The sequence below is a fragment of the Polyodon spathula genome, chromosome 1 (assembly GCF_017654505.1).
Source record: "Polyodon spathula isolate WHYD16114869_AA chromosome 1, ASM1765450v1, whole genome shotgun sequence".
In the NCBI taxonomy this organism is placed as follows: domain Eukaryota; kingdom Metazoa; phylum Chordata; class Actinopteri; order Acipenseriformes; family Polyodontidae; genus Polyodon; species Polyodon spathula.
This window is the reverse complement of record NC_054534.1, coordinates 39057226-39071704: the sequence shown is the minus strand read 5'-3', so window position 1 is coordinate 39071704 and position 14479 is coordinate 39057226. Positions and strand designations below refer to the sequence as shown.

Sequence of the window (14479 nt, the reverse complement as noted above, 5' to 3'; positions counted from 1 at the left end):
GAGGTTGCATGTTCACACCACTAACCCTTGGGTTATGTGGTTCTGATGCATTCTTCATCTGCTGCCCTTCCTTCTCCCTCACGACGGCGTTGGTATACTTTCCCCATAGGTAAAGTTTCGGTGGTTGTCTTCTAATTGAAAGGGAACGTTAGGTTACTTACCGTAACCTTGGTTCCCTGAAAGAGAAGACGATCACCAACCAGCAACATCACATCAGTCACCCTCACAGGCTTGACGCAAAAGAGAAAATGGTCTCCGCAGGTTGATTGTTTACTCCCTCAGTAGGCGGGACCTTGGACGTCACCCCACGGAGGAGCCTATCAGCAGCTCCGACATAAAATGCTCAGTGAATACCCGACCTGTGGCAGGCATATCCCATAAGTAAAGTTGGTGGTTGTCTTCTCTTTCAGGGAACCAGGGTTACGGTAAGTAACCTAACATTTTCTGATACACTTACATTCGCACACACACAACTTACCTGCTGAGCTGTCTTTATAGCAAAGAACTGATGCTGTCCCTCTGCACCACAAACGTAACCAAACGCTCGGTTGTCTGTAACATCACGAGCAATAAAGGAAATCTTATTGACCGGCTGTTCATGCTCTATGACCTTTAAAAGTGGAAAGAGAGAACACTTGGTTTTAGCATTGTGTTACCAAAAAAATATATTGCAACCGTATGTGTTTTAACCCTTTCAGGAGCAAATATTTTTCAGTGAGATGCTCCCCCAGGACCAGATGTTTTTTTTTTGGCTGTAGTTGACTCTCTTCCTATAAAAATTCACAAAAAAAAAAAAAGCTATAAATATATATATATATATATATATATATATATATATATATATATATATATATATATATATATATATATATATTTTTTTTTTTTTTTTAAAGACAACTCAAGTAATTTTTATTATGTATTCTGCTTAGAGATACATGTATAAAACACATTATTCTATGACCCGAGGGACCTTACAATACTTCCTGAAAGTTTTCTTGAAAAATATTGAAAGATTACAAGACATTTTTTCACCTGAGTGACTGCAATGACAGAATAAACGTTTATTCTCAGAGTCTTTATAAGCAATAATGGACATTACTCGATTTATTTTCTCGAAATTAATATTTATAAATAAAATAATTAAATCATTACTCAATTAATTATTATCAGCAATAAGGAAAAAAAAACGTACCTGATACATTTAGTTTATGAAATAGTATATACTTGTATACACTAACTCATTGACATTTATAAATGTCGTAAAAACATATATATTTAAACACATGACAGAATAAATGTTCTAATATAATTACAAGTCAAATACATCAGATTTACAGTGTTACCCCTTTTTTATTAGCTCTAAACAAGTTTCTGTGATAATACTTCCAAGTATTATGAGTAGTAATACATAATACTTCCAAGTATTATGACAAGTTACATGACAAGCTACGTCACTTAAACCTGCTTCACCGTTATGATTAATCTATCTCAGGTCAGTCTTGGTCGGCAGCCGCCGCACACAGACAGACTGATCACATCTGAACGAAACTGTGACTGAAAAAGATTCAACATGTTTTATCTTCAAAGCTGAAGATACCCCGACTAAAATCTGGATAATCTTGGTTTTAAGGGCACGCACACTGCTACGATTCATCCAGACTGTGTACGGCCAGTTGAGATAAGATGAGTCGGGCTGTGTGCAGCTGGTTTAAGTCATCAAAACAAAGTGTTTTTTTTTTATTGTGTTAACATGATCCCGGTCCTTAAAGAGTTAAACTATAGTACTGATTTCAGGTGAAGGTGCTTCACTCGTCACTGTAATTGACCATCCAAAAGAAGCTTGGTCACCACCATATTATACACTCAATATATAATTAATACTATTACTTCAATATTATTCTATATATTGATATGATTGCATTAGTGATAAGCTCTCTAGCGTACCTTTTAATAAAACTATTTAGTTAAATAAATTAACTAAAATATATATTTTAAATATGTTGACCCAGCTTTATCATGAGACTTGATACATTTTTAAGCTTGGTTTAATATTATTGTAGAGAACAAGTCACTTGCAGACTCACCCCTGTTTTCTCATCAGTGATTTTAATACCAGACAAGGAAATGTTCATCCAGATTTTCTGTTTGTGTTGACCCTGGGAACGAGCAGCAATAGCCATGCCCTATAAAGCACAGAACACAACATTGCCATCATGTTAAATGTGTAATGTAGAAAAAAGAAAAAAGAAAAAAGAAGTTACAGGTATGCCTAGCCATTTTGTGTTTCAATACAAGGAATATTATGTAGGTTCAACTGTAACATCTGTTTTACAGAGAATGCTTTGGCAACATTTATCTGACGTTGAACTTTAAAACAAAACATAACTAGCGGTATCTTTGCATTCCTAACAAAATAATAAAATCATTAACAGTAAAATCACTGGCTTGAAGACTATGGTTTCCCAGTTGCGTGTGAATTGTTTTGTAAGTTAAATATTAGTATGATCTATGGCACTGACAGTGTGTGTCTGAGTAGAAACAATTCGCAATGATGTACCTCTTAGCTACTTTATCTTGCTTATCTTGCTTTGTAACGAGGCTGTACTGATGTGATGTCATAAACAATAACCTTCATTTATAGAACATTGATAGGGCTCAAACTGACCAAGAAGAAAAAGTCAACACAATCACGTGAAATAAAAACACCGGATACAGTTCAATTAATTACAAAAAGGGATTACGCGCGTGCACTACCTTTAGCTTCATCATGGAATCCTGGCTCATTTTATCACCTCTTGCTTCAGGGACATCATCCACACCGATCAGCTTGGCCTTATATCTGACTCCGTCACCTTTGAATCGAGCCAGCAAGAACTCATCTGTCTTCTCTGGACCTAACAGAAAAAAACAAAACAAGCATAAATAGACATCACATCATTGTGCATTGCAACTGGACAGACTGCATTTTGTTTTGCAAAAATCCTCATAAATAGTAAACAGCAACAAGATTGTTATTAACATACACATTATTTAAATGTAACATGGTTTCAATTTAGAAATACCACTTGGTTACTGGGTACGGAACAGGTAAGAAATAGCTGACTGATGTATGTTTGACACAATGTCTGTTATATTTGCACCAAACATGTGCCTTGAAGAAAACGGAAGGAAAAAAATGTTTCTTTTTTTTGGCCACCCTTGCATACAGTTGGTGGTAGACTGAATTGATTCACATTACTTTGTCTAACATTTTGCTTGATAACATAGCTAGCATTCCGTATTTCCTGTTTATTCCAAATTGCACCAAAAAAAAGATTTATTGATGTATCTATTTTTAAAACTGAACCTTGGTTTTTATTGACTTATAACTGATTTTCAGTCTACTATTCAGTGTTTTCCCAGTACTATTTTCTAGGGCATAAACAATATTTGGATTAAAATGCTGTTTTTAATCCAAAACGAGACTCCCGATACCTTGGACTGTCCAGTTCTGTACATTTTCTTTTTATGATTTCAAAGCTAATAAACCTGGCTTGTTTTGTGCCGATGTCAAATTCATGCCTTCTGCAGATACTAGCTGAGTCAGCACAGCAATTGTACAAACATTTGCAAAGTACCAGTTAACTTGAGAAAATGTGGCCTCGATCTGCACAGATTCTACTTCATCATACATGGCAAAATTTGCCAGGGACATTAAACTTAAATCAGAAACCAGAACTACTACACATCATATACACACTTCACATGTGGAATACTGAGAATTTTAATTTCCTAGTGTTGACTGACTTTTCAATTAAAAAAAGAATGTTTTATCGATTTTATCCCTATTTTTAAAACAGTATTTGTAAAATAAACTCTGAAAAATCCCTGGGAAAAATGTGTTTAGATAAAAACCGAAATTTTGAACACTATGAATTTTTTAAATCCCACTTTAATGGCTCTGATGTAACTGGCTACCTTACTACTGTACTTTCAGGCACATCTGTGTACAAAATGAGCAAAGGCCCCACAAAGCTTTTCTTCTTTCTTGGAAACAACTCATTCAATTGACTAGGAGGTCCATAGTACTGTACAATGCACATAGTAATGCTGTAAGTCCACAAAGCATTACCTGCAAGAATCTAGGGGATCTATATTAATTCTGCCGGCATGAGAAATTAATTATGGGCATAATTAAAAGTCAGTCCTCAAATGTAAATCCATGACAGATAGAAATCCCCCACATGACAGGACATGCCCAAAAACATCGACACTGAATACATGAGCTCAAATACTGCAATTCTTCATATCGTAAGATGACATTTTTCTTATGCCGCTGTTTCTGAATGGAAAGAACAAAAATAAATAAATAAATAAATAAATAGAGCTGAAGTTGTTGCTGTTATTTTGGAATGGCTGAATAATAATCTCTGTACTGTGCATGCGTATTGACTGTGTGGAACTGTTAACGGGATGTCCCTGCAAATAAGATAATGCATGCCATGATGTTAACCTTTATTAAATAATAATTTCTGATAATGGACGACACTGTGAACAGCTTAAATTCTATATTTGTGTCTGTCCCATGTAGTAGCCTTTGTTGACAGCTCAAGAGGACAGAATATAAACCTTTTTGTCTATGAAATACCAAAGGAACTTAAAAATGTGATTTTTTTTTAGTAGAAACCCTTCACTGCAAGTCATGATATAATGAAAGCAACTGAAGCCAAGAGGTAGCATTGTCACAAATTACCAGCAACTGCAGCCAAGTTAGCCTCAGCCCTTTCCAACATCACGGAATACTCAACTACACAGAACTAAAGGGCTCCCCACCAGAGCCTTTGAGCAACTTATCTGGCAAAGTCACACAAAAACACCTAAGATTGGACTAAAATAGAGACAAAAGAAACTGAATTTCATCAAATCTAGTATGGATTGTACCTTGTTTCAAGTTTTATTTTCTGCTCACAAGAAATATTGCAAATTGCACATGGTAATTGTTTACACTTGAAGTGTTCAGAACAAGATACAGGTCTTCAAAGGGTAACATGCATGTGTATGAAATATCAGTTCTCTTGTTCAGATTTTCTGTCAGTCCTTACACCCTGGTGACTTTTTTAAAACGTTTAGCACCCTATGGAATTGACAGAGCTCTCAAACATGTTTAAACTTTCAGTACTCTTCAACACTTTTGCTCTAGAGAATGTAAGAAAACTATATTTGCTGTCCCTGCTAATAGAGTAAATTTGTCAGGAGGACTTTGCAATACCTTTTGTACTTAGAGTTTAGGCATGATCTTTAGAGTCTTATGCAGGCCACAGATGTGCTTTAAACTTCCGAGTTTAATGACCAAGACAGAAAATTATAGGAAATGAATCTAAACAGCAATACGAATACACTAGTTAAGCCTTTACATTCAAAAGGCTAGTTTCCCGGACGCTGATGAACACTAATCTTGGACTTCCTTACCCAAGTTAACATTGGGTAGTACAAGGCTAGTACCAATTGGAGGCTGTGAAACCAGCCATAAAAGTATAACATAAAAGTGCAGAATAATTACAACCTAAGAAAACATTACTGTCAATGCCTATAGCATAGAAAGTTCAGCCAATTAAAACCTAGTAGTTTTACATTCTATTGCCTGCATAATTTAATGACACAGAGCACATCAGTAAAAGGGAACATTGTTTTCCATGTAACTTTGCCCAAAAAATTAATCTGCCTTTAAACTACAGAGCGGCACTGTGCTGTCTTTGTGTGTGGCTCATTCACCACACACTGGTCACATTCCAGTCACAGATAAAGCAGATAAAGCAATAGACACGGTATACAAAGTACAGCTGTGTAGACTGTTGACTTTACAGTATGTATCTAAATAATGTTACATTTTTTATTTTATTTTTTTAAATAAATAAACCAAGAAAGCTTACTGCAGTTGTCTGTCAAATTCCAATGGTTCTCTTCGTTAGGGTAATCATATTTTTGTTTCTTTTAACATCTTGATTAAAACAGCCTTTAAAAAAATGACAACCCTCAGAAATGGGTATATAGTGCAAGGGCAACAAGCATTTATAAATAAAATAAAGCCACTGGAGCCACCAACAGATTGTCTTTAGCACTCCTTGGTTTATTAAATAGCAAGAAGTCCTAGCAGAGAGCAATTCCTGCATGTTCTGGGTAAGGCAGATTGGTAGAGCAGTGTTGGGTAGACCTGGAGTTGTGTCCACAATTGAAATTATTTGCATGCACTGTAAATAGAAAGTAAAGCCCTCTGGTCACCAGATTCCTCACCACCTACTTCCAAATATTTAAATGCAAGAAAGAACCATGGAACTGTCTTGTCAGCAAATCCCACGCAAACAAGCATTATGACTTGACCCGAGTGTAAAATGCTCATATATATTTAAGCTCAACTACAGGGTGTATTGAGTGTAAATGGACAGAACACTCCTTTGAGTGGATAAAATCTGAGACAGCGTTAAGGTTTTGGGCGTTAAGCAAGTGAGACAGTTGTCTTCAAGTACACAATGATGTGTTCTCTAGTAACAGCTATTACATAAGGGCTTTGGTTTTTCCTGGACATACAGATTTAAAGTCAGTAACAGAAAGAATCCCCATTATAATAATCCCCCTTTACCGTTTGATACAGGCAAGTTTATTATTATAATTATTATTTAAAAGACTGGTATTCATAGCAAACATTATTTAAAAAAAAAAAAACAGATGAGTTAAAATTTTGAGAATAAGGCCCTTACTGTCACTTTCCTGCTGCCCCACAATCCACGTAATAAAAGAGAGACCATATATGACCTTTTGTACTACAGAATCTCAATTAACCCAGACATGAACTTTGGTTCTGGTATGTAGCTGCTGTTACCAATGTATATGTCTGTTAGACACCATTTCTGAGTGCCTGTGTGGCTGTATAAACCTGACAATTGATCTGTTGTGTATCAGTGATTTCAGCATGCTTGAAAAGATTTCACTCACAAATCCTCCGGCAGGTTCCACAGAGCACAGGTTTCTAATTTTTTTTTTTTTTTTTTTAATAAGTATACACAGTTGGTGCAAATTTCTAAAACAAGTCAATGCCTTGCAGTCTTATTTGATTGATGTTAACACAACCATGACAACTATGCAACAGAGTAATGTCAAGGTTGCTGAACAAGCGACACTCTTAATGGCACAATAACTTTTCTTTTTTCATGGGGGTGAGTAAGTAACAGAAGGTGTCTGGGTGAAACCGAATCGAGGGGCTGAGCACATCATCCATTTTTGTACTGCATGTAATGCAGCGAGTAAACAGAAGTAGCATGAACAGCAGCTATGACTCACTGCAAAACTATTAATACAATTGTGTTCATGCTGCTTCTGTGTGATGAAGCAGGTGGTCAAGAAAAGGTCACACTTACATGATTTTTCAAAAACAGGAAAAAAAGAAGAAAAAATCAACTTCATACAAAAAGGTAAGGGAGGTGTAAAAACTACTATGTAAATGGTATTCATAGCTATCTTTTACGGTTTAAAATTCTGTGTACATATGGAATACTAGAGCAGTTACTCTGTGCGAGCAAGAAAAACTAAACACGTGACATGCATATACAAGTTATGATTTTTTTTTTTTTTCTCTATGTTAATTAAAGTGTGGACTATAAATTCAGACTTCAGGCAATATTTGGTTGTTCTAGAACAGGAGCAACACAAAGCACGTGCAGTAAAGTACTGCACTGTAGCTGCCCATTGGCACAGCCCAGCCCAGCCCAGCAAAGTGCTTTGTGTTTCTACGTCAAGTTAAAAAAATAAATCTCGACAAACACATTGCGTAATATTTAAATGCATGCGTATCACATATAAAAGTTTATTAATAAAGTTCTCTCTTTACCTTTCTTTTTTTCTTTCTTTGACGGAGTCTTCACAGGGGCCACATCAGCCTGGTTGGTGATGTTTGTCTCTACCTCTGTTGACATGATTGGAGGCCAGCCTCACAAACTCAGGAGAAATGTATAAATGGAAAGCACCTTCTACACAGTTAGGTTCAAAGCAGTGACTCTCAGCAGTGACACATACTCAATGCAGCCTGTGGAGAGAAAAGGGGCAGAGTTATGTGTGCAGGCATTTCACATTGAATAATCCCCTACAAAAACACTGATGTGTATCAGACCAATCTTGCAGCACTGGAATCCTACCAAAAGGTCACTAACATGTCATTAGGTACCAGTTGTAAACATCTGAGGTTATTTCTTACACACCTGCTTTGACACAAGAATCTCCTTCAAAGGTGACCGAGGTTCAAGTGGATAAGACAAATGCTGGACAAAATCTTGCTGCAGCTAAAATTAAGGGTCAAACCACCCATTAAGTAAAGGGTTTTGCTGGCTTATGTTCGAGTTCAACAACTTTAAAAAGATGCAGGCTAACACAGATATAGGATAGACACACATTTTGATCTTTTCTAACATCACATATATAACAAAGTTTTTTGTTTTTTTGTCTTTTTTTTTTTAACAAAAACTGAGTATAAATCTCTACAGGTATAGTCAATTCAAAATGTTACTTTTTTGTGGTAAAACCCTAGATTTGCCATTTGTTATACAGTTTTTTAAAATCTTAGCTGCAGTTATTACTCTCAATATCTTTTCTCACATTGTATGTATGCTTTACTGCTGGCACAATTCAGAGCAGTTGTTTCCAATAAGAGCTGCATTCTTGGAACTCAAGTAAAGGTATTACCAAAAATAAACAAAATCATGTTGTATGGTAGGAAAGACAGGCTGAAGAATGGAAGACAAACAACCTAACAGGAATCGAGGGAGCTGTCTGGAAGTGATTCAAGAGCAGTTTCCAGCTCAGCAGCCACATAGCAAAATGAAGTTACCGCCTTCCCATATCTAAGAATCCTCATCACAACAGTCATTGTTCATCAGTGCAGAATAGGCCTGGTTTATCCATAGTAAATGTAAGTCTGCAATACACCAGCTCTACAAATAAACCACATACACATGAATGAAGAAGAAGAAGAAGAAGAAGAAGAAGAAGAAGAAGAAGAAGAAGAAGAAGAAGAAGAAGAAGAAGAACTGCCAGGCAGTTTTACGGCTCCCAAGCCCAGGTATCAGTACCCATCTAAGCGTGTTTAGTTCTCAATATGCCAAATTTAAAATCAGCAACTTCAACAGTTCCACAGAAGATGATTTTGAAAGTTTTTTTTTCCAAAAATGCAACAGGCGGCCATCTTGTTTAACGCACAAATGCCATTTTTGAAAATGTTAATTTTACCGACACAGGCACGATGGTTTCCAAGTTGAGTGTCTCAAGTGAACCATTTTTAAACTGAAGCAGTTTTAAATACAAGAAGAAAATGTAGGAGTGGCAGCCATATTGTTTCACGAAACATAATCATTTTAACATATTTGCATTCCGTTGTCACCGGAACGATGACTATCAAGTTTGGAGTCAGACGGTTTTCAAATAAAAGCAGTCTGCTGTTAAGGGCACGTTTTGGTGAAATTTGCGGCAGCCATTTTACTACTGAATTGTATCACAGCATCTTCTGCTTTGCAAACAGGTTTGGATGGTGATAATATCTGCCAAGTGTCAGATCAATCACTTCAACTGTGCCAAAGAAGAACATTTTGGGAGGTTTCAAAAAGAAATGCGTCACATGGCCATTTCAGTTTAACACCAGTTTCTTAAAAGTCAGTTGTATTGCTACAGTGTCAAGGATGATGCGTGTGAAGTTTCGAGTTAGTCAAGTAAATCGTACGTCAACTGATGCAGTTTTAAATTTCGGATGTAGACGTACTCCTGGAGGCCATCTTGTTTTATAAGACAACCATTTTGACATATTTGTATTCCATTTCCGGTCAACACTATTTTTTAAAAGTCAGTTGTATTGATATAGTTTCAGGGAAGTGGGGTTTGGAGTAGGTCAAGTAAATCGTTTGTCAACTGATGCAGGTTTAAATTTCAAATGTAAACGTATAAGTGGTGGCCATCTAGTTTTAGAAAACATCACCATTTTCACATATTTGTATCCCATTGTTACTGGGATGATAATTACCAAATCTGGAGTTTGTTGGACAAACAGTTTTCAAACAGCAGCAGTTTGTTGTTAGGGGCGCATTTCAATAAGATTTGTGGCAGCCATTTTGACATGAAAATGTATCATGTCTGATGGATGCCGATGATATATTCCAAGTTTCAGATCAATCACTTCACCAGTTCAAGAAGATTTTGAAAGGTTTTATCGAAAAATGCATCACGCCACCAATTGCAAGGACGCAGCAGCAAAATTTATTTAGCATCTGACAGCCAATGTATCCAGCTCGTTACCTGCCAAGTCAGAACCTGATCAGTCACACAGCTTCGAAGCAGCAGCAGTTAATAGTTTTGGGAAGAAAAAAAAAAATAAATTAAAAAAAAAAACTTTAACAATAGGCTTCCCAGCCTTTGTCATGGAAGCCTAATAATAGGTGGTTAAGCTGGCCCAAGAAAAAAAAATACTATTACATTGTTGTCTACTCACAGAAGTTATCTGTTTGCTGTAAATACTGTATGGGATTTTGTATTCCTGCTGAATACCCAGCAAAAGTCCAGTAAATATTTACTCCAATCCCCAACTGGTTGCTGGACACTGGAAGTTGCAGAAACCTTCTGCATAGAAGGTACTTAAATGTAGTGCTAGCTTACGATGCTAATTTAATACACTACATTTAATTTTAGCCCTATGGGTATACAAGTAAGTTACCTCATTAACATGACATCCTTCAAACTAGTCAAGCATGTAATTGGGGGGGGGGAAACACCTACATTAAAGGGACTATTATTAGAAACTGTTAGGAAAAAGCAGAACGTAAAGAGCAACAGCTGTTACTCTCTTATAGAAACAGCTTCGGGTCAGTCAAAAAAAGAATCTGAATATAGAGGATAGCAGCAAGTCCTACAGTATCTAATGCAGTCAAGTGAATGCTACACCCTGACTGGCTTTTACACACCAACGCAAGCTGCCACTGTACAGCACTACTCAAGCTGGAATTAAATCTTAAAAAAAAAAAAAAAAAAAGCAACACGCTGGACTATATCACAGACACAGCTTTATAACAACAAACCCCAAAGCAATGCTTTCTCTACCCCAGCATGTTTGTTAAATCAACAGAGATTCATTTCCCACTTGCTCTGACAGAACTTTTAATCACCAAGTATCACAAAATACAGTGCATTTCATTATTCCCGCCAAAAATGGGTAGCTTCTGTACATTCTGTGGCCTTCAAGAAAAACTGTTTAAGACAACTCCGATATTGCAGTATTTCCCAGTCATTAAAAATCACATGCTTTATAGAACAGACTTTACAACTGATATTCTCTTGATTCCTCAACACTGCCAGTATCATCCAAGAAAATTTTTAATCCGATCTAAAGTATCTTGAAATTATTATTATAATTAAGCCTCGGGACACTAAATGTCAGTTTGCTCTACACAGGTACAGTTAACCCTCAGCATTTCATTTGGATTTTAAACTTACCACCAAGGCTTCTTCCAGCTGCTCCAGTTCTGTAGTGACTGAGGGAAAGAGGTAGTCTTCAGCGCAAAGGGTAGGAATGTGTTCAAAGGTTGAGCTAGTAAAAAAAAGTTAATAATTCTGTTCCTATGCTGCTGACCATCTTAACTTCAAGTGAAAATCCTGTGACTACTTCATGAAGCAGTGGGAAAAATGAGACAGGTGCACTTCAGAATATCAGTGTCACCCCAAACATTAATGGGCCGGCATTTATAAATCATTAATAATTAGCCTGCTACTTAACCTTCCCCTGACTGTATACAAGATGCTGACACAACAATACCCACACAGTATTATTTTAGGATTAAGTTTATATTTCACAAACCCACAACACAAATTGTTACTTTCAAGCCTTAAAAGAAAGAAAAAAAAGGCAAAACTAACACTGGAACACTTTGAAAAACAACCTTAAGTTACAACTGTCGTACATTCTAGCTGCTTATTCAACTTTATTGATTCTATAATTCATTTTCTTTTGCTTCATATGTAAACAGGTACCCTGGTCAGTCCAAGGTACACAGCTGTCTTCAAAGTTATAACCTTCAATTTACATACTGCAGTTCTGCCAGGAATGCGTACTGTGGTTGTGTCCAATAACTAATGAACCATGAAATGTATTTACCAATCTTACAGTGTTTTAAGAGGACATGGGGGGAGACACATTTAAATAAGTGATAGATTTGGGGGGGGGGGGTCATTGAAGCAGGGAATGCCAAATGTGTGTTCTGCCAGTGTCACAACTGGTTAATATTAAAGAACTTTCAAATGACAAACTATCCAAAAGAGTGAGCATAGAGAAAGTACTACTGCCAGCTTTTCTTTGGAGTTAATTAAGAGCAAGTGTATTTTTTTTTTTTTTTTTTTTTTTTTTTTTTTTTAGATCTGAAAACCATTGGGGGAATTAGTCCTTAAATGTTATTATTTTCTAAGAGAACACAATAGTTGGCAAAACTACTAGTTCATTTTCTAGGATATGTAAAATTATGTCTGTAAAATGAATACAATATTCATGGTGTTACAATTTTTTTATTTTATTTATTTGGCTTTCATGGTAACTTACTGTATGATAGAGTATTTTACAGTTAACTGTTTGATAAAACTAAACTAAATACAGTAGATAAATCACCTCAATTATCCCCAAATGTTTAAAATTCAACTTACTCACCCACTGAACCAATGGCATTCGAGTATAGTTTCACAAAAATCCTTTGATACAATTTAGAATGATTATATTATATAGTTTGTTTTTTTATTAATGAAATACATACAACAAACTCCAGTCTAACTCCTATTTGTTCATCCATAACTGTACAGTTTGTCGTGGAGTCATACTAAACAGAAAGAAATGATTTGACAACTGTTTTGAACAGAGGCACTGATTTCTAGTCAAAGAATTTACTTAAACCAAAATTCTACAATCTCCAGTCTAATATTGGAACAAGGTGAGATCAAGTTATACAGATTGGTTTCATGGGACAGACGGATACATGTTAGCAGATACTTTAAAGATTAATAGACTTTAAACTAAAAGAAATACATTTATGGCCTTTTCTTATAACAAATGGCCAAGTATAATCTGCATTAAAATGACTTAATGGTTGTCCATCAGTATAGTAACTATAGTAATGAAACGGATATGTGCCGTGTTTGAACTGAACCATGGCACATAACTTAACTTAGCTGCGATTCACAGTCATCCCAGGCTGACTACAATTACGTGTTCAGCAGTATAACTGCATGGTGGTCTGGTTGGGCTAGATTTGTCCTTTTGCAACACAATAACTAAATGTCTATCCATGCTGTAAGAAACAATTAGCTTTGTACAAACCCGTTCACTCACTACATACCTTTGCTCTAACTACAGTACTGAACCCTACCTGTACAGACGTTCCATATTTAATAATTACCTGCCTTAAGCAATCAAGTCACAAGGGAGATCCCAAGTGCTTATTGCCAATTATAGTAAGATATATAAGCTTTTTAATAACACTAAAGTCTTACTGGGATATAGAAGCACTGTTATTACATTGCCTGGAACAATACAGTTATAATAGGTCTCTGCCATTCACCACCACCCCCCAAGTGTACAGGCAACAAGCTCAGAGATGTCTTAAACTCACAGTAAAATCAAGAATAGATCAAACTGCTATACAATTAGAGTCTTATGTCCATACCTGCAATGTAAAGCAACAACTATTTAAGAGTGTGTGTGTTATTTTTATATATATATATATATATATATATATATATATATATATAGATATATATATATATATATAGTCTACATTAAAAGTAAAACAACAAAGGCATATACTGTAAAGCACAGCACTATTCCAATTAGCCAAATATGTATGATGATATGTCCCAATTCAAGCCACTTAGGTCCGGTCTGGGGCATCTAACTGGGAGCTGACAGGCAGCCTGCCTGGCATCACTGGCTCCAGAGGTATTATTTGCCAGTCGTATTACTTTTCCATAACTTATGTAAGTGTTAGAGTCCGGTGTTGACAATGAGGTGGCTCAGAGAGTTATCATTTCTTGCCAAAATCCATTGACATTTTCACAAAAGATGAAATTCAACATCAATATCTAGAGGACCCACACATATACTGTATATATAAATGCTATTTGACTGCAGCTGTGCTATATTTTCAGTCATTTCACAGCTGATGACTAGGCATTGTAGCCTCTGTATTGCAGCAACAGCAGCACCACATACCGGTTCTCTACCTGTCACAGGTAGTGTTCACTTTAGGCCAAATAACTGTCAAGAAGCATGTAACTGGAACAGTTTTCAATGCATCAAAATGCTGTCCAACATTGCTTAAGGACAGTGGACCTGAACAAAAGCTCTACCAGTTGAGCTTTAGAAGCACTGAACTACACTAGTAGTCGATCACAATAATGTTGATTACGCCCAGATCATTTACATACATCTCTTGAA

At 36.1% G+C, this 14479-nt stretch overlaps 1 protein-coding gene across 6 annotated transcripts in view; it reads right to left on the bottom strand.

The window, feature by feature from the left end:
• LOC121318523 (disabled homolog 2-like) overlaps positions 1-14479 on the bottom strand; it is a 52297-nt gene that overhangs the window by 14970 nt on the left and 22848 nt on the right. For 5 of the 6 annotated variants that reach the window (XM_041255290.1, XM_041255317.1, XM_041255327.1 and 2 more), the window contains 4 exons: positions 7862-8056; positions 2755-2894; positions 2085-2183; positions 479-610 (listed from right to left, as the gene is read on the bottom strand). In XM_041255290.1, coding sequence (XP_041111224.1) covers positions 479-610; positions 2085-2183; positions 2755-2894; positions 7862-7946 — 456 coding nt within the window. In that variant the 5' untranslated portion in view covers positions 7947-8056. Of the gene's footprint in view, positions 1-478; positions 611-2084; positions 2184-2754; positions 2895-7861; positions 8057-11499; positions 11594-14479 lie in introns of all 6 variants that reach the window. The other variant, XM_041255308.1, reaches the window with a different exon arrangement.